Source organism: Lampetra fluviatilis, chromosome 44 (genome assembly GCF_964198595.1).
Source record: "Lampetra fluviatilis chromosome 44, kcLamFluv1.1, whole genome shotgun sequence".
Classification (NCBI taxonomy): domain Eukaryota; kingdom Metazoa; phylum Chordata; class Hyperoartia; order Petromyzontiformes; family Petromyzontidae; genus Lampetra; species Lampetra fluviatilis.
In genome coordinates, this window is record NC_136318.1 from 2,646,305 (window position 1) to 2,669,694 (window position 23,390).

At 54.8% G+C, this 23,390-nt stretch overlaps 1 protein-coding gene across 1 annotated transcript in view; it reads left to right on the plus strand.

The window, feature by feature from the left end:
• LOC144947248 (protein Wnt-2b-like) overlaps window positions 1-18,955 on the plus strand; it is a 63,224-nt gene extending 44,269 nt beyond the window's left edge. The window contains exons 4-5 of the mRNA XM_078876471.1: window positions 7,323-7,587; window positions 15,931-18,955. Of these exons, the coding sequence (XP_078732597.1) occupies window positions 7,323-7,587; window positions 15,931-16,160 (495 nt within the window). The 3' untranslated portion in view covers window positions 16,161-18,955. The remainder of the gene's footprint in view (window positions 1-7,322; window positions 7,588-15,930) is intronic.
• Window positions 18,956-23,390: the final 4,435 nt, after the last annotated feature.

Consider the following 23,390-nt stretch of genomic DNA (forward strand, 5'->3'; position numbering starts at 1 on the left):
GTTCGTCGGTGACATCGCTGCGTGGCCGTATAGTGAAACGTGTACAACAGGCTGGTCCAAAAAGTCAGGACACAGGGTTATTTAATCTATTTTATCACTGACACTATAACATTGTAAATCGTGTATTCTTTACGTTAATATTTTATATATTATATTATCATTAATAATATTTATTTCTTCTTCTTATTATTCTTCCTGTGGGTTCACCTCAGATCCGTTTTTCGCATGACTTGACCAGGAGCCCTGCGAATGAAATTGAGACAGTGAATCAGAATTGGTGAAACGTTCAAAGATTCACAGCTGTAATCTTTAAAAAAATAAGTCCTAAATTAATTTCAAATGAGAATTCGTGCGTGCATTAATGTTAGTCGAAGTGAGTTTGAATATTTGTTGAAGTTAATTAAAATCACCCGATGTCATTTGTTTAAATAAATATAACAGACGTCTGGGTCGCAATTGGAACATCTGCTCTGAGCAATGGGCCTTGTCCAGAAACGTCGCAACTGTAACATTTCCCTCACGAATCAAATTTTGGGAACATTATTGCGCCAAATATTGTTGTTGTTTATTATTATTATTGATACTGGTGTAGTGACATAGAATCGGTCGCTTAGCAGCACAGCGCTTGTTGCTGGCAGGGAAGGGGATCTGCAGTTACAGCAACCCTGACTGACAGCAGGTCACGTGGTAGACCAGAGAGAGGGATGTCGGGTAAAGGTCACAGAAGGGGCACGTGGGGGAAGCCCGGCAACCCGCTGGTAGGTTCTAGAAAGGGGGCGTGGTCGGGGCGGAGCGAGGCCACGCTGGGAGGATAAAAGTGGACCCCGAGGGGGAGCTCAGGGCTGTCGTGTGGAGTGGAATCCCGTCGTGATCTCGAGTCTTCGTTGCCGCCTCTGTCTCGGCGTCGTCAGTCAGGCAGTCTGCCAGCTGTCCTGACTGGGAGCTGCTGTAGTTACTAAAGTATGAACTGTGAAGGCTGTTAATATACAGAGTACCTCCTGCTCTTAGTGTCTCTGAGTCAGCCACTGCACTGGTATAGCCACAACATTTGTTTTATTCTGCGATGTTCATTCATCTCAAATTCTATGAATCACACTTACCGTTGGGTGAAAAATGTCGTCGAAAATCAATGAGATGCCCAGTACAGTGGTAAATATTAATAATAAGTATTATAACTATTATAGTCTTCTTGGGTCTTTCGGTAAAGTCACGTAGAAGGGAAATAATAAAATAATAAAAATAGAACATAATAAAATAATTCTCACGACGTTTCGGCCACAACGCAAGCAGCCGTCCTCAGGTGAAGAACAGGTCTGTCGGAAAGACAGCGTCTGAATGTAGGGACGCTGGACGTAGGGATGCTGGACTTGTCCAAGTGCAGCAGCGTCAAATGGCTTCAACCGCAGACGGTCGACTTGGCGGGGTGGGTGGGGGGGGGGGTCACGTGTGCGGAGGGGTAAAGCCGCGGGGCACTTCTCCGCGTCTTCCGAGACGTCTCGGCGAGGGGGCCCAAAATAAACTCTCTCCGTTAGGGGAGGGGCTCTCTCGCTCCCTCGCTCTCTCCCTCCGGAGCTCCCGTTTGGACAGGGGGCAGGCCGATACTGCCGGTCGTGGCGCCAGCGAGCGGTTGCAGGGCTGCGCCCATTTTTTTTTATTTGACCCCGTTACGTTTTCTTTACGGTGCCGTTAGATAAAACGATTGGCGGTTGACCTCAGCGCCCGTTAACCCACCACCGTCCGTGATGTATTCCTCCGGCGATCGTCATTCGCGCCCACGTGAACGGGGTTGCAGCTATTCCACAATGGAGGGGTGGGTTTTTTGGGAGGTCGTGGGGGGTTAAGATCGTGTATATAAAATTAAAAAACTAACTCTTCTCTTGCCTGATTAACTCTGAAATTATTAGTATTATTCGCTTTTGTCATAGTTCTTCCGTTTATTGGAATTTCGAGGGTGGTCGTTGGTATTGTGATTATCACCTTTCTGTTTCGCTTAGATTTTATCTAGATTTGTGGGTGGAGTTTAACATTTTTCGTACACCGCTTTGAAAAACTTCAACATGAAAGGCGCTTAATAAAAGAGACGTCATTATTATTACAAACATAAATGTGTCGTTAAACCAGCCTCCACCCGACACCGCCAATTAGACAGGTTTGTCACTTAAACAAAGCGTGCCAATTCGTTACTCGCACCGGCTGTGTGTTGGAGAATAAACCCACAACAACATTTACATTCGGAGTACCTTGACGTTTCGCCGCTAATTACAACCAGCCTCATCAGGCGACGGCTAATTGAGGCAAGACTGCGTTTTTGTTTAGTCGTGAATAGAAGCGGCTCACCAGCAAGGCGAGAGCGAGAGAGCGAGAGAGAGAGTTTGTATTTTTAATTCACAAACACACGGACAGGGTCCCTCTTCGCTGTTCCTCGGTGGCCTCGGCACGGCCGCTGCGCCGCCGCCTGCTCTCTCCACCTCGGCGGTGAATCCGCGGGAAACGCTCGCGGGTGCGCGGTACAGACGGGTGCCCGCTAACACTCCCCCCCCTTCCCCCCCGTGTCCTGTCGACAAAGCGTGCGGCGCTGTTATCACCCCCTTCTCCTCCACCTCCCCCCCCCCCAACCACGTCTTGACACTCATGTGCCCTTCGCTTGTGTCCGGACAGCGGAGGCCGAGACGTAACGGCGAAGTCGCGTCTTGTGCTCTACCGTCTTGTGCTTTACCACAAATTTAAAGAAATCAAACCGACCGCTTCCCTCCCAACGGCAAACTCAACAAAGTCTGCCGCATTCCCGAAAGCAAGGGCCATCAGGGACACGCACTTGTGGTCACATGCGCCCGTATGCCTTGTTGCTGATTATTCCCTCGTAGTTTAATCCTACCCTTTTTAATTGCCTCCCTCTCATCCCAGGTCTCTTGATGCCTTTGTCCCAATCCCCCCTTCCCTTTGGTCTGTAAGTCTGCCAGTTCGGATTCCTTCTGTCGCTCCCCCCCCCCCCCATCTCTCTCTCTCCTCTGTGCTCGTTTGCTTTCTTCCTCCTGGAATATTTCTCCACCCACCAATCTCCACCTCACCCACCCAGCCCGCCCGCCATGCCAGTCGCTGCCCCCCCCCACCTCACCCATTCACTCCCCGCTGAGGTGATGAAGTGTTGGGATTAGGACTCTAATCCGCCGCATTAATGCCGAGCCGTGTAAGCAGCTTTTTGATCAAATGATCTCGAGTCCTCCTTTCTTCCAGACCCTTGTAACAGTTCGCTATTTCTCCTCATCTTTCACGATTCACTGCGTCAGAAAAGGGGTCGGCGGCGGCGGTGGCGGCGGTGGAGGATGATGATGACGGTTCGAGGACAGAAAGAAAGACTTTACCGAGTTGTGCTCTGTGTTTGTTTGCCTGTGAGGAAAAAAAAACATCGTTACGTCCGCCAGGCAAGCTCTGAAGTGTGATTATGACAAAGGCAACCCCTGATTAACCAGCCCACGCCTCCCCTCCTCCTCCTCCTCACGCGAAAGGGTTTTGTTGGCACCGTAATTGTGTGATGTTGGTGGCAGTTCCCAGCTAGGATCAGCGTCGGCGCGAGTTTGCATGTGAATGGCAACCGGGACGCTCCCAGACGCCGAGGGGCTTGGAGCTAATTTCGAGGCCCCTCCCCCCATTCTGCTGTGGCCAAGGTCCAATTCATTCTGGGCACAACTTCCTGTCTATTAAACGATCCATCTCACGGGGCTTCTTATTAAACAATCCGTCTCGCGGCGAGCGGGGCAGCGCGCGTTCGGAGCGCGATCGCCCTCCGCTAGCCTGGCGCCGGTCCGAGCGCAACCCCATCCAGACACCTGCCCCCCCCCCGCCGCCGCTCCCCCCGCGGGAAAAAAATAAAAACGGCGTCGTTGAATTATCTCTGCCGGTAACGCGTTCACCGCGCGAATTGAAAACTGAAAAGGTGTGGGGGGGGGGGGGGGAGGGGGGCAGGGGGGGTGGTGGTGGAGCTGCTACCCTCACGGTCCCCCCCAGCAAGGGATCTGTGTCCATCCAGCGGTGTAGGTGGGGCTCACACGACGTGGCAATAGACGATGAGCGGCCCGCAGCTACGTTCAGCGGTCAATTCCATGCGTGGGGTGCTGCCACGTCGTTTCAGGACGTCTAGGTCAGCGTGGAAGAGTAGGCCAAGGAACTTCTCAGAGCCCCCCCCCCCTTGAGAGACGAGGTTTTAAAGTGACCATTCGGTGACTCTGGCCGCCAGCGGAATCGGTGCCCTCGTTAAAACGTAACCATCAACTCGTATTTTATTGTAGCTGGTAAGGCTCCACTTAGCTGTGCAGATATTTTTCAGAAGCGACCCGGTCAACACAAACGAGAGCCCTAAGAAGTGGCTTATCGTCGTGCGGACATTTATAGAAGCCAAACACTCTCAACGCACGCCGATTATAAATGTGGAGGATGAAACCGGAGGACCTGGAGAAACCATCCACGCGACCATGGGGAAAGAGACGGACTCCACATTTTCAGCAGCAGGCATTGTCAGGGTCGGGGTCGAACCCACGACCTCCTGTACACCAGGCGAGGTAGTCAACATCTCCTAGCTACCGTGATGATGATGATCGAGAGAGACACACGCAGACTCCAAATATACAGCAGCAGGCATTGTCAGGGTCGGGGTCGAACCCACGACCTCCTGTACACCAGGCGAGGTAGTCAACATCTCATAGCCACCGCGGCACCACAAAATTCCGCTGGGGGGGGGGGGGCGGATGCTCACCAGGTTCCTGACTCTGGGAAACCGGTAACCACTTCTGACAACGGTTACCGGTTTCACCAGTTATCCTTTAATAACCCAAGTAAAAAAAATACCTGCCCAATGCTTTAACACGTAGGAGGCTTTCGCGACCAATATTATAATAGAGGTTTTTTTTGTTTAGATGGCGTAAATATATAAATGTGTCAGTAAACCCACCACCACCCGACACAGCCAACTAGTAAGGTTTGTCACGTAAACAGAACGTGGCAATTCGTCACTAGTACAGCACTAGTGTGTAGTGTATAGTAGTGTATAGTAGTGTAGTGTATAGTGCAGTGTATAGTAGTGTAGTGTATAGTGTAGTGTATAGTAGTGTAGTGTATAGTGTAGTGTATAGTAGTGTAGTGTATAGTGTAGTGTATAGTAGTGTAGTGTATAGTGTAGTGTATAGTAGTGTAGTGTATAGTGTAGTGTATAGTGTAGTATACTAGTACAGCACTAACCGGTGTGTTGGAGAGCCAAGCCACGACATTTACAATCTGAGTTACAACGTCTCGCCACTAATTACAACCGGCTTCATCAGGCGACAGCCAGGTTTGTGGAGATGCACGCGAGTGCTTCCAGCGCAGTGCTTCCGACAACAAAAAAAAAGTCTTCAACGGAGAAATAGTAATGCTCTAAAGTGTGAGACAGTGGCTGAGCTTGACCCCCTGCCCCGTTGAACGCCGATTCGCTTAGCGCTCGTAGCGCTCACTCTCTCCAGGAGCTCATCTTGGGATGCCACTCGCCAGTGATCGGCAAGTGACGTTCACAGGTGATCGAGCGCCAAGGAGATTTAACATTGACAAGTGAACCACGTGGTGTGAGGCTCAATAATTACGCCAATTATGTGGCGATGATGCTGCTGCTGCGTTGCCAGCGGTGCACAAAGCACAAATTAATCATGAAAACAAACTCAACCACGTTCGTCATTAACAACACTTTTGGCCTTAAAACAACATAGTATACTCATTGGTTCAATCTTAATTTTAGAACTTTCGTGACTGCAGGAATTATTATTTGGTTCTTTCGGTTAAGTCACGTCTAAAGATAAAATAATAAATTAAATTAAATAATAGAATACGACGTTTCGATTGCAACACAAGCAATCATCATCAGGTATAATGAAATAGCGACATAATATCTAACCAGAAAACTATAGACAGACATATTAGCAGACAGATATCACAAGATACATACATAGCGAGAGCAACACAGGTGACAGAGAGGGGTGATCGTCTCTGTGGGGTGGCCTTAAATAGACAGAGGGGGGGCGGAGGCAGAGAGAGGGAGGGGGGTTAGAAAAAATTAGCATATCAATGAGTGGTCCAAAAGAAAACGTGGTGCTGCGAGTACGATGGCACAGCAAGCAAGCCTGAAAATCTGTCACCTGTGTTGCTCTCGCTATGTATGTATCTTGTGATATCTGTCTGCTAATATGTCTGTCTATAGTTTTCTGGTTAGATATTATGTCGCTATTTCATTATACCTGATGATGATTGCTTGTGTTGCAATCGAAACGTCGTATTCTATTATTTAATTTAATTTATTATTTTATCTTTAGACGTGACTTAACCGAAAGAACCAAATAATAATACTCATTGGTTCTTTCGGTAAAGTCACGTATGTAGAAATGAAATCAACATAAAATTAAAATAAATCACGACGTTTCGAACGCAACACAAGTGCTCGTCCTCAGGTGAAAATGGCGTAAACCACACAACATACAATAGTCGACGTTTCAGGCTATGACCCCTCCTCATCGCACACAACTGGAGACCGGACACGATGGAGGCGACACATTAATTGCTGGATTGTTATGCACCTCGAAGTGCCCGAAACGTCCCGATTGTATATTTATATTTCAAAGCAGTGTCATTGAAGGGGCGCGCGCGTTTTGCGATGCTTTGTCCTTGTGCACCACTGCCGAATGCACAGTCGCCAAGCAAAGTTGTGCAGTGAATTCTTACGGAATCAGTGGTCACGCGTTGGTCGCGTGTACGCGGCCATAATCGTTGCTCGCTAACAGCACTTGCCCCAACAGTCTGTTAAGGCTACACGGGGGATCTTTGTCTCTGTTGTGGGAAGCGGTAGCGTAGCGGTTAGCGGACTGCGCTACGAGACCCGAGTTCCATAGCCGCTCACCGTCACTGACACCAGTGACGATTATCTCGAGCGGTCTCGGGCCTCTCCTAGGTCGACTCGGCCTCAAATGAGTACCTGGTGCGATGTGTAAACATCACCACTGGGGAGACAAAGGCGGCCGGGCGTGGTGCTGGCGACCCACCCCTTTGTGTACCGTGCGCTACTCGATAACAGCGCTTGTGCCAACGACCTGTCAAGGACTACACGGAGGGGATCTTTGTCTTTGACCGGCGCGCGTGTATGTGTCTGTGTGTGCGCGCGTGTGCATGTGCGTGCGCACGTGTATGTATCTGTGTGCGTGCGTGTGTCTGTGCGCGTGTGCACGTGTATGTATCTGTGCACGTGCGCGCGTGCGTGTGTCTGTGCGCGTGTGCCCGCGCTCTCTCTCCGTGCCCGGCGGTGGCGCAAGGCGGTGAAGCGCTTCCTCAAGCCCGAGTGCAAGTGCCACGGGGTGAGCGGCTCCTGCACGCTGCGCACCTGCTGGCTCGCCATGTCCGACTTCAGGCGGACGGGAGACTTCCTGCGGCGGAGGTACAACGCCGCCATCCAGGTGGCGCTCAACCAGGACGGCACGGGCTTCCTCGTGGCCAACCGCAACTTCAAGAAGCCCACCAAGAGCGACCTCGTCTACTCTGACACGTCCCCCGACTACTGCCTGCTCGACCGCGAGGCTGGTGAGGGACCCCCCCCCCACCCACCCACCAGAGTTTGCAAACGGGTTTTGATTCCTTACCCGTACCCGGCCGCACCAGGGTCGCAAATGGGTACCCGTACCCGGCCAGGTACGGGTTCCCGTTCCCTACCCGTACTCTACCCGAAATGAGTGACAAACGGTTACTCACCAGTGACTCACGGCCTACCCGTACCCGTACCCGGCCGCACCAGGGTCGCAAACGGGTACCCGTACCCGGCTGGGTACGGGTAGCCGGGTATTGGGTAGGGTACGGGTATTGGGTACCCGGTTGCGACCTCTGCCACCCACCCTGGAACGCAGAGCTTGGGCAGTTGTTGTTGGCGCCGGCTCGCTGCGCGTGGCTACCTTGCCAGCTTTGTCCGTGGGGGACACGGCGGTAGAGGGGGCGAGGGAGCACACTTTGATTAACGCGAACTGCTCGTTGAGTGGTCCGGTAAATGCCTTTAATGTGCAGAGGGCCGCACAGCTGAGGCAAATTTGCGTATAGCTGCGGCTCCTCTTGGCGCCTCTCAGTCGGTCTGCCTCTTCGAGAGTGAGCAAAACGCCGTGCGGCGGTGCGGCGTGGCACGCTGACGCTCTCGTAGTTTATAAGGAAAAAGTTTTGCCGGCTGGGCGGCGTCCTGGCTGGCTGGCTGGAGGCGTGGCAGACGGACAGACAGTCGCGTCCAAATGATGTGCGGGTTGCTGTTTGTGTCAAAAAGGCACATCTTGCTGTCGATGGCATTCAGTATTCCGAGTGGCCCGTCTAAGATTTGAGATACTGTGGGTAACAGCAGTTGCATTGTATCGGGGTTTTTGTTTGGTACGGGTGGAAACCGGAACACCTCGAGAAAGTCCATGGAAAACAGAACAGGGGGAAGAGCACACAAAACTCTCCGCGCGCAGAGCGTCTGTCCGAGTCAGCAATCGAACCCAAGCCCCCCCCTTCTTACTACGAGGCGCGAGCGTCACCACTGCGGCCACCCTGCAGCCTGTTGTTTCTTGTCAGCGTTGCGCTGTTCTAAGGGAGGGCATTTTATTCCAGTAGCTATAGAGACAAAGATAAAGATCCCCCGTATAGCCTGTCGGGGCAAGTGGCGTTAGCGAGTAGCACCTATGAAGGCCGGCACGGCCAAGAGCCCGTTTCAAATATTCCCCACTGTTAATTGGTCGTGAGCGGCAATCGGAACTCGGGTTGCCGGATTTGTGGAGCAGCGCGGGAACTCGATCAAAAAAAAAAATCTCATCCACGACGTTTCGGGCGATAGCCCGTCGCCATGGCACGTGAAAAACGAGGCCAGAGAGGCAGAAGTGGGTCTGGCACGTGAGTTCATTTATCCCGTTTTGTAAGCGACAGCAGGCGGGCTGGCTTCACCACATGGTGAGGGACGCAGGGCACACAGCTGCGTCCATGATCATCTTTAAAAGCGTAAACACCCCCACCGGCCGTGACCGCAGCAGAGGTGCGCGTCGACCGCACGCACGGCCACTCGGCAAACGTCGCCGCGTTGGGCCGACGTGTTGGCGTGCGGCAGGAAGCGTCGGGCCTCCTCGGCCAAACGCGCCGGAGGATAAGACGTGATCTCCTTGGTTCTTTCGGTAAAGTCACGTAGAATGGAAATAAAAAAAAACAAACAAAAAAAAAACATAATAAAGTAATTGTGAGAATTAATTGTGAGAATTACTTGATTATGTTTTTATTATTATTATTTTTTCCTTTTCCATTCCACGTGACTTTACCGAAAGAACCAAGAAGATGAATCCCTGCAGTCACGAAAGCTTTAAATCGAAAGATAAGACGTGAGTTTCACTTAAGAGGTAGTAACACGTCTCCTTTACGCGTGCGAAAACAACGTCCCCGAGGAAGAACCGCTGGTGTGGGCCAATCGGTTTCAGTTACAATGCCGCACATCGTCAGAGCGTGTTTCTGTTTGCGTGTTCACCGCAAGTACCGCGCGTGGTTAATGCGGTAACTTGATTCCTTGCAGAAAGGGTTTCTGTTTGGTGTTCGAACATCTTAAACACACCGCCTGTTTTATTTCCAGAAAGGGGTAAGACACCACATTTTATTTTTGTATTCTTTGATACCGGCAAAAAAATGTCCCATCACAGCAAGGCCCTCGCCCAACCGGTGAACTCAACACTCGCCTGTTAAATGAAGCGACGAATTATTTTTTATTTTACTTTAAGCGGCTTTATTGTAATTTTGAGAGAAGAGAAAAAATAAATCGCTCGATTTTAAATATATTTTACTTACCTACTTAAGTCAAGAACACAAAAATTACTTCACGTGTGGGCACCGGCGATTTTCCCAGAAAGCGCGTTCCTGCCACGGGACTCGGGCGATCACGGCGATGATCACGTGCGCGCGGCGATCAGGAATTCTGGTTATGTGCCCTGCGAACTCATGCGGACAAAATCCATCTGACCTGCCCAGACAGGTTATGGGAATGCACGAGTAGCGTCGTTCTCCTCAAACTATTTGCTAAAGAACCCCGCCCCTTCAACCTACTCACCCTGACGGCCAACTCTCAGCGCCCCCCCCTCCCCTCCCCTTCGCCCCCCCCTGCTTCTCACTCGCTTCAACGAAAGCCTGCCCAGGTCTCAGCCTCCCACACCCCACTTGCTTCTTACCTTCTCACCGCCACCAACTCCATCCTCAGTTTTAACACTTAGCAGCAGCAGTAGTAGTAGCAGCAGCAGGGCTTTCGCGACCCACATTATTTTGGGTTTGATCGCGTAAGTATGAAATGTGTCGTTAAACCCGGCACCACCCGACACAGCCCAAATTATCGATATTTGTGGGTGTGGTTTGAAATTTTGCGAACAGCGCTTTCAGATAGTTCAATATGAAAGGCGCTTTATAAAGTAGGGGTCGTTATTATGAACATAAATGCGTCGTAAAACCCCCCACCGCCCGACACAGCCAATTAGTAATGTTTGTCACGTTAACAAAGTGTGCCCATTCGTCACTAGTACAGCACTAACCGGTGTGTTGGAGAGTAAACTCACAACCTTGTTACAATCCGAGTGCCGTGACGTTTCGCCGGTGATTACAACAACCGGCATCATCAGGCGACAGCCAGAGTTGTGGAGGAATCCCCCTTCCATTTTGTGCCTTAAATAGACGGGGGATGAACGTGACGTCATCACTTGTGAGCCAATCAGGTGCGAGCACCAGAGGGGGGCTACTGTCGTCATGTAATTGGCGATCGATATATTTTGTTGGTTGGGTTATTCGCAGTTTCGCCGCCTCCTCTTCCTCGTTTCAGCGACCGTCCTGCCAGCGTGCCCCACGCGCTCTCGCACCCCCCCCCCCCGCTCACATTTACCTGGCGGCGTTCAACTCGCCCGCCTGCCCGCCCGCCCGCCCCTTACCGCTACCCGCACGCCACAAAGCCCATCGCAGTGGAATGGTGGTGACGGAGCCCGGATCTTCCCGTAAACCTCCATCGCAACCAATGAGGCTCCGCTCCTCCCGCTGCTCCTGCTTCTCTTTGCCGCCGCAACATCAAACCAACAACAGCAACAACAACAACAGACACTCCACCCCGCAACGACACCTGACAACGACGAACAACAACAACAACAGCAGACACCCTAAACTCCTCACCTCCAGAAATGAGCGTGCCAGCGATGTCGCGTCAATCGTTGGGCTTATAGCCGCCCCTTTTGTTGCATTAATAAGGCGGTGCTGCCAAGTGTATGCAATGAGTTAGCATGCTTCAGTGCGCCCCAATGAGCTTAGCGTTTTCTGTAAGCTAATATAATCCTCAACTCTTTTGACACCATAGCTCGCGGGGTGGGCATTGTGTGAGTCCAGTGCTCGGGCACGGGGGGGGGAGGGAGGGGCCTGAGAATTTGACGGCGTCTCTCTCGGGGCGGCATCGCCCGGACACAGATGCAAACTCCCAGGACGTTTCTCGAGTCAAACCTGGCGAAGTGTCGAGCCTGATGGGTGGGTTTGGGTGAGTGAAGTTGGGTGAGTGAGTCAACAGTCGGGTTGCCACCCTTCCCACTGTAGACCAAAGCGGGACATGTTTCTCAAGTCAGCCTCGGTCTATACTTATTAAAACTGCGCAGCGTTGCCTGCAATGAAGTTGCCAGCGGCAGATCTTGGCACAAACACAGATGCCACTTCGCCAAGCTGGCTGGGTCAGGCCTCGGCAATCGGCGGTTCCGGAACCGCGTGCGGCTGCTCTTCAAAGGGGACCGCTTTGTGACGTCATTTACCGAGGACCGCCAGCGTCCTCGTGTTCACCACCACGGTCGCATTGCGGCTCTTGAAATACTGAGTTGGAGTTTTTTCGTTTGTTTACCGAATTCCAAAACAAATGGCTCCACTTGTTCTCTTCGTTGTCCATCCGCTGCTCGGGTCACGACGCGGACAGACGCTGTTCGCGAGCAGCGCCTTGGCAAGGCGGCACGGCGCACTGGGCGGCGGGCGGTTAGCACCGCGCTCGGCCGCCCGTGTTTCTCTCGTGGCGAGGCCCAGCGCCGGTTCGGAGGTTCGGCACTGGCATGGGTCGTGAGCGGGAATTGAACTCGGGTCGGCGGTTTCGTAGCGCGGTGACGCTGACCGCTGCGCTACGGGTGCGTGTGTGTGCGTCTGTATTGGGTGGGGAGCGGTGGTATCGCGGTTAGCGCACTGCGCTACGAATCTGGTGTCCCGAGTTCGAATCTCGCTCACGGCCGCCAACACCGGTGACGATTATCTGAACCGGTCCTGGGCCTCCTCCTAGGTCGACTCAGCCTCAAGTGAGTACCTGGCGCGATGTGTAAACATTGCCGCTGGGGGAGACAAAGGCGGCCGGGCGTGGTGTTGGCCACCCATTCCCTCGTGTGCCGTGCCGGCCTTCATAGGTGCTAGCTAACAGCACTTGCCCCAACAGTTAAGGCTATACGGGGGATCTTTGTCTTTGCTGTGGTGTATCATGTTCGGAATTCACATGGACATTATCTGAGCCCCAGCAGCGAATAGGATAATTTCTATTTGTTAAGGAATTGTGCACTTTACGCCAGATTATATTTACTGTAGGGGCAGTACGCGTACTGCACAGCTCCTTGGCGACGCGACCCAGCGGATTAGCGCGCTGGACTCGCAAGCCAGGGATCGCCGTATCGACCTCGCGATGGCGCGGCACTTGAAACGACGGCGCAAATTTCTTACATCCCCATCTCCCGCCTCGGTCCGCCCAGCGGTGTGATGAACAGGCTCAGCCGACGCAGTTTAAACTCTTTCCCATTCCGATGACGTGCACGCACGCACGTCATCGGCAACTAAAATAAAACAACCGACGTCCCAGCGACCGCAGAGCGTGGCGGTCGAGCAACAACGTCTTGAACAAAAACGACGGGGCGCTGCGACGCCTCTCTCCGAATGAAACAAACGCCGAGCCGCTTTGCGATTCGGCGGTGAATGGGGGGGGGGGGGGGGCCCAGGGGTGGGGGGGGGGCCCAGCGCCACCCTGCAGCTTGCAGACGACTCGGAGCGGGGGAGAGGGTCAAGTCGATCGGCAGGTCGCGTGCACGGCGGGGTAAAGAATGCGAAGAGTGGGCCAAATATTGCCAGCTGCGTGCGGTTTGTGAGCTGGCAATTGCTGCAGCCCCTGCGGCCTTTACCTTTGCCAGCAAAGACACCTGGGATGGTTTTGAGAATAACAGACTCATTAGATTTTTTTTTTCCCTCTCTTCTTTTCTCTCGCGATCGTAATTACGAGGGGATTTGACCTGCGTCGGAGCCGGCCGAGCTTTTTTTGCGAGGTACATTTTATCCCAGATTAAGTTGCAGGTGTCCTCACGTCAGCCTTAAAAGCTTCGTCTGTCGGCGCTTGATCGCGCGGCTGATGTCAGAGGGCCGCCTCCGCGTTCCCCCACGGACGAACTCCACGGTTCCTCTGCCTGGGACCGGCGTCTCTTTGCGCGACTGCCGCTTGCTGGCTTTCCGCACGCCGGTTCTCCCTTCGCGAGCCCCTCAGGGACGATGAGCTCCTAAGTCGACATCCCGAAACGGAAACTGCAACTCGAACGGCGAGCCCGGGCGTTCAGCTCTCGGTGGGTGCCGCCACCCTGCCCAGTTCGCGCCTGCGGCGCCCTTAATGCCGCTGTCATCACGCGATAAAAATGTACGTCCAGAACTCTGCTCTGAAAACGTTTCGCCTTCTGCCAAGGCGTGCAGATGGGTACGTGTCAGTGTAAGTGGAAAGTAAAAAAAAAGTGACAACGGCGCAGCCCTGCAATTGCACGCTCACGTCACTGCTGGCAGTAAGGGCCTCGATTACAGCGAACTGTGTTTGGCAACGGACAGACGTGTTGCAAGGGAGTGGGCTTATCCCACATTCTACCCCGCCGCCCGCGACCTGCCGATGGACAGACTCACCGCCTGGTGCCCCACTCACGCTGCTGGGCAGACGTGGAGGAGGACTCGAACCGGCGACGCACGGATGGTGGCAAGTCCGGCGCGCACGCCGTTACGACCACAGTGGCAGCTCCCCCCCCCCCCCCCCCCCATCACGGCTCGATTATTGCGACTCACCGCTCGTCGGGACGTCTGCCAGAAACATCGGCAAGCCGCAGCGTGCACCGTGGGGTCCGTCCGGTGCTCGCCGAGCTGCATCGGCTTACGGTTGCCGAACGCGCTCGTCACACACACAGAGCGCTCGCCACAAACGAACCACAATGCCTCGCTGATCTCGTCAAGGAGCAATGAACCATCATCACGCGAACTCCAGTGGTCATCCTCGCAGCGACGTCTTTTAGCCGGCCATCGAACAAAGGCGGGGGTCACCGCATCGTGCGGCGCGTTCAGATGCGCTTCTGCGTCCGTCTGGAACGCTCTTCCTTCCGGTATTAGGAAGCCACTTGAGCTAAGCACTTCGATTGAAAACGAATTTCTTTAGAACAGATTTTTGTGTTTAGATTGTTGTCCTCCCCCCCCCCCCGCATCTTCGATCAGCACGATTCGCTACGTACGGCGCGAAAGAAGTTCGACATACATATGTACCCGCACACACGCACGCGCAGCATTTCCCAGATTATTTCACTGCGGTGGCTCCTCTGGCGTTTGGCGCTCACCTGGTTGTGTGGTTTTGTTTTGCAGCGGGGAGAGAAGGGTGAGCTGGGAGGCAGGGACCTGCTGCTGGGCAGTGGCGGGAGAATAGGGGGCCCTGTGGCAGGGGGGGGGGGGGGTTGGGGTGTGAGTGGGGCACATTGCATTGTGGGTGAGGGGGCACACTGCATTGTGGGGGGGGGGGGGGGGGCACACTGCATTGTGGGTGAGGGGCACCACTGCATTGTGGGGGGCACACTGCATTGTGGGTGGGAGGGGCACACTGCATTGTGGGGGGGGGCACACTGCATTGTGGGTGGGAGGGGCACCACTGCATTGTGGGGGGGGGCACACTGCATTGTGGGTGGTGGGGCACACTGCATTGTGGGAGGGGGGGGGGGACACACTGCATTGTGAAGGGGGGCACCACTGCATTGTGGGTGGGGGGGCACACTGCATTGTGGGTGGGGGGGGCACACTGCATTGTGGGTGGGGGGGGCACCACAGCATTGTGGGTGGGGGGGCACACTGCATTGTAGGGAGGGGCACACTGCATTCTGGGTGGGAGGGGCACCACTGCATTGCGGGCGGGGGGTGTCAGAACGTTACACGCAGCAGCAGCAGCAGCAGCAATAATCACCATCACCTCCCTCCGTACAGACTCAGTCACCTCGAGCCGCACCGGCGACAGTTGCCGCCGGGGGTGTTGGGGATGAGATGCGAGATGCAAGTCGCTTAGAACCCTCCAACAAACGCACGCGCGTAAATGAAACCGTGTTCACGCGCTCCGTTCACGAAGAAGCGGTTCGTTACCCCCATCGACCTAACACCCCCCCCCCCTACGAAAAGGAGCAGTACAGCGGAGTGATCAACGTGGAAACGACGATCACATGGACAGACGGGAGAGGGCCTAGCCCCCCCTCTCTCCGTCCACGGGCCCCTGCCACTGTGCCGACTCCTCGCTCTTCCGTAGGACCCCGGACGATGCCTGCGAGGAGGGCCGGGCGCCTGAGCCAGCGGGGTCACTCCGTCCTCGAGGCGTGCGTGACATTCGGACTCGTAGAAAAATGCGCACGTGTCCCCGTGCCCCCCTGCGCGTGTTCCCGTGTGCGTGCCCCTTGCGCAGCGACACAAAAAGCAAAGTGCCGTTCGCGAGCACACGTGAAGGCCGGCACGCCACACGAGCGGGTGTGTGGCCCAGCACCGCGCCCGGCCGCCTTTGTCTCCCCGCTCAACCGCTCTCTCTCGTTTCCCCCCCACCCACCCCACCCACCCCACCGCACCGCGCCGCCCTAGGCTCGATGGGGACGGCGGGCCGGGCGTGCAACAGGGCGTCGCGCGGCACGGACGGCTGCGAGGTGATGTGCTGCGGCCGCGGCTACGACACGACGCGGGTCACGCGCACCGCCAAGTGCGAGTGCAAGTTCCACTGGTGCTGCTCGGTGCGCTGCAAGGAGTGCCAGGAGAGTCTGGATGTGCACACCTGCAAGGCGCCCAAGCAGGCCGACTGGCTGGACCAGACTTAGGGCGCCGGGGGCGCACGCCACGCCGGGCTGGGACGCGTCGAGCGGCGGCGGCGGCGTCAGGACGTGCGACGGGCTCCGAGGTTCTTCGTCGAGGCGATGGCGGTGGTGGGTTCGGGACAGGGAGGGGGGGGGTGACGGACCGTGTCGGGATGGGAGGGTGGCAGCGCTGCCGGGGGCGCGCCCCGAAATTGCGCGACGCTGAGAGAGAGAGAGAGATGAGGAGGATGAGGACGCGCGTGGAAGTGTCGCCACTTTTGAGCCGGGAATGGCCCCCTCCCCTCCACCCGTCCGGAATCGCCGATGGACACGACCGCGGGGGCTTGGCCCGGTCGTCGGCGCGTCGACGACTCCTTTGCAAGAAGTCACGGGGAGAGCGGCGCGGGGCGCGGGCTCGACGTCACCGTTGAGCGTCGCCCGCGTCTCGTGCGGCGTTCGAGAGGCTCCGAACGACGTGCGGTGTCTTTCGTTTGTTGTTGTTGTTGTTGCTTTTCCTTTTGTGACCGTGAACTGAAAGTGCAATTACGTCCAAAGTGACCCGACCCGCGCGGGACACACACACAGAGAGAGAGAGAGACGCTGGGGTCTAAATTTTGGAGCTGCCCTTCGCTCTTGTGTAGAGGGGTGGTGGTGGTGGTGTCAGAGTCTTCTCGGGGACACGAGTTTACTGGCGACTGTTTGGCGATTGTCTCCCAGCCCCATCCCATCCACCCGCCCGCCCCATACGCCGCTCGCTGTTCGCCCGCAAGCGGCGAGCGGCGGCGGTGTCTCCGTGAGCGGCCTTCCCTCTCGTACGCACGAGCAGTCTTCTTCACCGCAGGATTCCCTCGTCGTTCGCGAGGCGAGGGTGGTGGCTACGTTCCGCGGACGCTCGCGAATTCAGCTGCGTTTTTTGTTGTTGTTGTTGTTGTTGAGCGGATGACGATATCGGGCCGTGGGAAAAAAATTATTTCTCTTAAATGGATACGTAAATAAGCTATTAGGTACACGAGAATGATCATGACGACACAAACCAATAACAATCGGTGTTGATAAACGTAAAGTAAATAAATGTTAAAGTATTAAATAGCAGTTTATGAATGAACTCATCACATTCTGTCTCACCACTTGACCCCATCACTCTCGACAACAGCAGTCGTGCAGAGAGTTCCAGACGCGATTCGCGGGCAGCCAAAATCGCGAATAACGAGGGAATACTGTGTACATATTTGCACATAAAGCGCCTGCCATAGCGTGCATATTCTTCGTATAGCCGTAGCCTGCTTTCAGACTTAATCGGATATGTAGTTGGCATACATTGTTACATTATCCAATAAGTTATTAAATACTATTAACTATTTCCGAATAGCTCTCCCATGTGTATGTTACCCACACACGGCAAGGTTTTCCTTTGATATAACAACTATTAATAATGCAATTTCTGTCATTTATAGCTGTATATTGGCATGGTAAAACGTTTCCAATGTTGTAAGTAAATTATATCTTTACGCGTGCGTGCGTGCGTGCATGCGTGTGACTGTGTGTGTGTGACTGTGTGTGTGTGTGTGACTGTGTGTGACTGTGTGTGCGACTGTGACTGTGTGTGTGTGTGTGACTGTGTGTGTGTGACTGTGTGTGTGTGACTCTGTGTGTGACTGTGTGTGCGACTGTGACTGTGTGTGTGTGTGACTGTGTGTGTGTGTGACTGTGTGTGCGACTGTGACTCTGTGTGTGTGTGTGACTGTGTGTGTGTGACTGTGTGTGTGTGACTCTGTGTGTGTGTGTGACTGTGTGTGTGTGACTCTGTGTGTGTGTGTGACTGTGTGTGTGTGACTCTGTGTGTGTGTGTGTGACTGTGTGTGTGACTCTGTGTGTGTGTGTGACTGTGTGTGTGTGACTCTGTGTGTGTGTGACTCTGTGTGTGTGTGTGTCTGTGTGTGTGTGTGACTGTGTGTGTGTGACTCTGTGTGTGTGTGACTCTGTGTGTGTGTGACTCTGTGTGTGTGTGACTCTGTGTGTGTGTGACTCTGTGTGTGTGTGACTCTGTGTGTGTGTGACTCTGTGTGTGTGTGTGACTGTGTGTGTGTGACTGTGTGTGTGTGCGTGCGTGCGCGTTATTGCGTGTGGGGAGCGGTAACGCAGCGGTTAGCGCTACGCCGCACTACGAACCCAGCGACCCGAGTTCGATTCCCGCTCACGGCCAACGCCGGTGACAAATATCTGAACCGGCCCTGGGCCTCCCCTAGGTCGACTCGACCTCAAATGAGTACCTGGTGCGGTGTGTAGTAAACATCGCCACCGGGGAGACAAAGGCGGCCGGGCGCGGTGCTGGCCACCCACCCCCTCGTGTGCCACAGTGCCGGCCTTCACGGATGCTCGCTAACAGCACTTGCCCCAACAGTCTGTTAAGGCTACACGGGGGATCTTTGTCTTTGCCTTTGTGTTGCTGCGTCAACGACTGCAAGTTGCTGGCGCGATAGACGGTGCGCGAAACCGCGAAGCAGCCAATGAGATGTTGTCGATATCTGCCACAGTGTTCATGTACATAAGCGACGAGGTGGTTCTTCTAATATAAATAACAGCAAAGCATTTAAAACAAATATAAAGTATTTAATTAATGTGTTTCCAAGGCATGTTTCTTTTTTTGATACTGACAATACGGGGTTCAAAGGTCGGACGCGTCAACGTGAGCTCACCCCCGAGTTGCCAAGCACGTGGGGGGGGTCCCGGGCTGCCCCCCCCCCCCCTCGGTTGTTTTCACTCGGATCGTTGTTTGATCAATAAAGTCTCTCTGCACGTTCCGATGACGGTGTTCTTCATTGACCCTCTCACCCCGTTCCAAGACGTCTGCAAGCTGTAGGACGGCGGTGGGCGTCTCCCCACCCCCTCCCCCCACACCGTTCCACCGCCGAATCCAGTTTCATTCTCGTTTTTGTAAAAAACGTTGTTGCTCACCGCAGAGAACTCTGGCGACACGACCGCCGCCACTTCACGATGGCCGGCGTGCAGCCCCCCTCCGGCACGGCCTCGTGGGAGCTTCGTTGGGGTGGCGAATGCGCCCGTCGATTAAGAGGCAGAGTCCCACGACTTCACGAACACCCGACTTACGAACGCCCGCGCTTACGAACGAGCTGCCGTGAGATACGCACACTTTTTAGCCACGCGACTTGCGAACCGAACCGCGGAACCAGGGCCTCCAGAGATTAAGTGAGAAGTAATTTCATTTTTCGATTTAAAGCTTTCGTGACTGCAGAGATTCATCTTCTTGGTTCTTTTGGTAAAGTCACGTGCTTAAATTTCCCTTCTACGTGACTTTACCGAAAAAACCAGAGTATGAATCCATGCAGTCACGAAAACTTCAAATCTAGAAATATAGAATTTCACCAAGCTTGCCACTGCACTTTAAACTATTTTTTTATGCTACCAGGTAAGGCCCAGTGAGCGATGTAGATTTTGTTTTCAGAAGCGCCCTGGCCGCAAATGATAGCCCCAACGAAGGTAGCTTATCGCGTGGACATCTTGAGCAGCCAAACACTCCAAACGCGGGGTGATGTTGATTCTAAATGTGGAGGGAAAACCCGGAGGACCCGGAGAAAAATCTCCGCGGGGAGAGAAAGAGCGAGAGAGACACGCAAACTCCAAATATCCAGCAGGCGTCGGGGGATGGAACCGACGACCTCCTGTACATCAGGCGAGGTCGTCAACATCTCGCTACCGAGACGCCCCGAAGGCTGACGGAAGAAAACCCAAAGTGCTTGCAACGATGATGCCAGGCGCCGCCCTTCACAGAACCACCACCACCACCACCACTCATTACAGGTCATTACAGCGCCATTATCGGCACCAACGACTGCGACACCGCCGCAACGAAAGCGCAACAGTTACACAATAACTGTTGCGATTACACAATAACTATTGCGATTACACAATGACTGTTGCGATGACACAATGACTGTTGCGAGTGAACGTGAGGGCAGTGCGGGTGTTGTGTGGAGATGGCTCGTTTCGAGGCGCGGCTTTAAATGCGACTCGGAGCCGGGCCGGTCGAGTGACTAATATTGTGTGAACCCCACTGCTGTCTTGGTGGTCCATAACTCTGCACCCTTCAAGACCTACCCCCTTCACTACCCCCCCTCCCACTACCACCCCTCCCCCTCACTACCCCTCCCCCTCACTACCCCCCCCTCACTACCCCCTCCCCCTCACTACCCCCTCCCCCTCACTACCCCTCCCCCTCACTACCCCCTCACTACCCCCCCTCACTACCTCCCCCCCCTCACTACCCCCCCCCCCCTCACTACCCCCCCCTCACTACCCCCTCCCCCTCACTACCCCCCCCCTCACTACCCCTCCCCCTCACTACCCCCCCCCCCTCACTACCCCCCCCTCACTACCCCCCCCCTCACTACCCCCTCCCCCTCACTACCCCCCCCCTCACTACCCCCTCCCCCTCACTACCCCTCCCCCTCACTACCCCCTCACTATCCCCCCCCTCACTACCCCCCCCTCACTACCCCCCCCCCCTCACTAGCCCCCCCCTCACTAGCCCCCCCCTCACTACCCCCTCCCCCTCACTACCCCCCCCCCCCCTCACTACCCCCTCCCCCCTCACTACCCCCCCCCCTCACTACCCCCCCCCTCACTACCCCCTCCCCCTCACTACCCCCTCCCCCTCACTACCCCCTCCCCCTCACTACCCCCCCACCCCTCTCACTACCCGCCCCCTCACTACCCGCCCCCTCACTACCCCCCCCTCACTACCCCCCCCTCACTACCCCCCCCTCACTACCCCCCCCTCACTACCCCCCTCCTCACTACCCCCCCCCTCACTACCCCCCCCTCACTACCCGCCCCCTCACTACCCGCCCCCTCACTACCCCCTCCCCCTCACTACTCCCCCCCTCACTACCCCCTCCCTCACTACCCCCTCCCTCACTACCCCCCCCCCCTCACTAGCCCCCCCCCGCCCCCCATATTCTACCCCCAGGTAACCCAACTGACAGGGCGGCAGCCATCAATCACCGAGCAGTCGCCGGGGCGTGCCTCGCTAATTCTCAAGTGGCCGTGCTCACCTGAATGTGATTAATGGGGTGCGAGCAGCTCCCTGGGCAGCAGCAGGAGGCTCGTGAAGGACGCTGCTTGGGCAGTTGGAGGGCCATCGTCGCCCTCCACCACCAACAGTGGCGACGTCACCGCGGCGCTTGTGCCAGGCTAAGTGCACTTTAAGGCCACGTGAAGTGTCGAACGCCCCGCTGGCAGGAGGTCACGGGGCAGACCCAGCAGGTGCCACGGGTCGATCGACTGAGATTACTGCTGGCCGATGCACCACCCGTGCCCCTTACTGTGCCAACTCGCTGTATTGTATCCACAAACAACTGGGGTGAGCTCAGTGGTCCTTACCTGGTAAAATGAAATAGTTTATAGTGTGATACGATTGGCATCAGCGAGGTGAAAAAAAGCTTCATAGCTCATCGGATTCTTCCAATAAATATTCCGATTCTGAGAAGGAACGGGGAAGAGGCTCGCTGCTGAAGAGTGGAAACAGTCTCTGTTATCAGGAGCAGAATAATATTTATTTCCACCGGATAACTCCGCCTCGCTATGAAGGCCCTCTTCACAGATGTCCAGTGGAGGGGCGGGTCAGCAGGTCACAGCAGAAATATCAGGGTCAGTTGATGGGTAGACATCGTGGAGCAGTGGAGAGTGTTCGTTTCTCCATGAGTCGCAACCACAGGGTTCAGGATTCCATCGGCATTGTGCAGCAGCGCGTGTACCAAGGGTCTCAACAACAAAAAACTCCACTCCCAACGAGTTAAAGATTACTCACGTTTATGCTCCAACAACGAGCCACGCTCGCGAAGACGTCGCCTGAATGTGTGGAAAAAACCGTGTCTCAACTACTGTAGTGCCGTTTAACACGCAGGCCTTCGCGACCAATATCATCGATAACAGCCAGATCGCAAATCTGTCCGTCGCCTGATGATGCTAGTTGTAATTACCAGCGAAACGTCGTACTCAAGATTGTAAAATGTCGTGGGCTTTGCTCTCCAACACACCGGTTAGTGCTGTACTAGTGACGAATTGGCACGTTCTGTTTACGTGACAAACCTTACTAATTGGCTGTGTCGGGTGGTGGCGGGTTTAACGACACATTTAGATATTTACACGATATAACCCCAAAAAAAACCGATATGGCCGAATTATAAATGTCGTGGCTTTGCTCGCCAACACACCGGTTAGTGTTGTACTAGTGACGAATTGGCCACGTTCTGTTTACGTGACAAACCTTACTAGTTGGCTGTGTCGGGTGGTGGCTGGTTTCAGACATTTCTAACCCCCTCACCCCCCCCCCCCCCCCATGGACTATCGTTCTACCACGAGGGTTTGCGAGATATTTAAACTCCACAACGGATGGCCTACCGCCCTCGTTGTCACCATCCCTCACGAGGCTGCGATGCCCGTAACCCCAAGTCGCTCCTCCGCAGAAGCTGATTGTCCCCCCCCCCCAATCTCCATCAATGCGTGGAGAGGTTCTAGGCCACCGGCTCATGTCAGCGTTCTCGCCCCTATGAGCCAGTGCCCTCTTCCAGCAGGGGAATTTGTAACCACCACCATCATCGTCGTCGTCGTGAGGTTGACGACGATGATGATGAATTAAGCTGTCGCAATAAAGCGGTCGACCGAGGTGACATCACTTTTACTTCACCCACCCACCACAACTCCCACCCCCCCCCCACTTCTTTTTAATCCAACCTAGGGCTGACATAATTCATGAGAGAGGAAATCAAAATCCCCCCCTGCCCCCACATAGATTCGACAGCGGCTACGTAGGCCAGCAGGGGAGGGGGGGTCGAGATTTCCCTGGACCCTGGGCCCCCTTCTTGGCCCCTCGTGAATCCTCACGATCACTCGCGGGGGGGGGGGGGGTTGGTTGGGGGGCGGGGGGGATGATGGAGGGTGGTGGTTGGGGGGCGGGGGGGGGGATGATGGAGGGTGGTGGTTGGGGGGCGGGGGGGGGGGATGATGGAGGGTGGTGGTTGGGGGGGGGCTCATGCGCGTGGAATGAGGGGGGGGGGGGGAGTGGTGGGGGGGGGGCACGTCGTGCAAAGGCTGCGAGAGACGTAAAATGCTTCATTATGCAGAAGGCTGCCAATCACCGGCACTCATTATGATGCGTAATTGTAAACAGGGGCGCAAAGTCGCTTGAAATAATTATAGATTTGAAGCTTTCGTGACTTGCAAGGATTCATACTC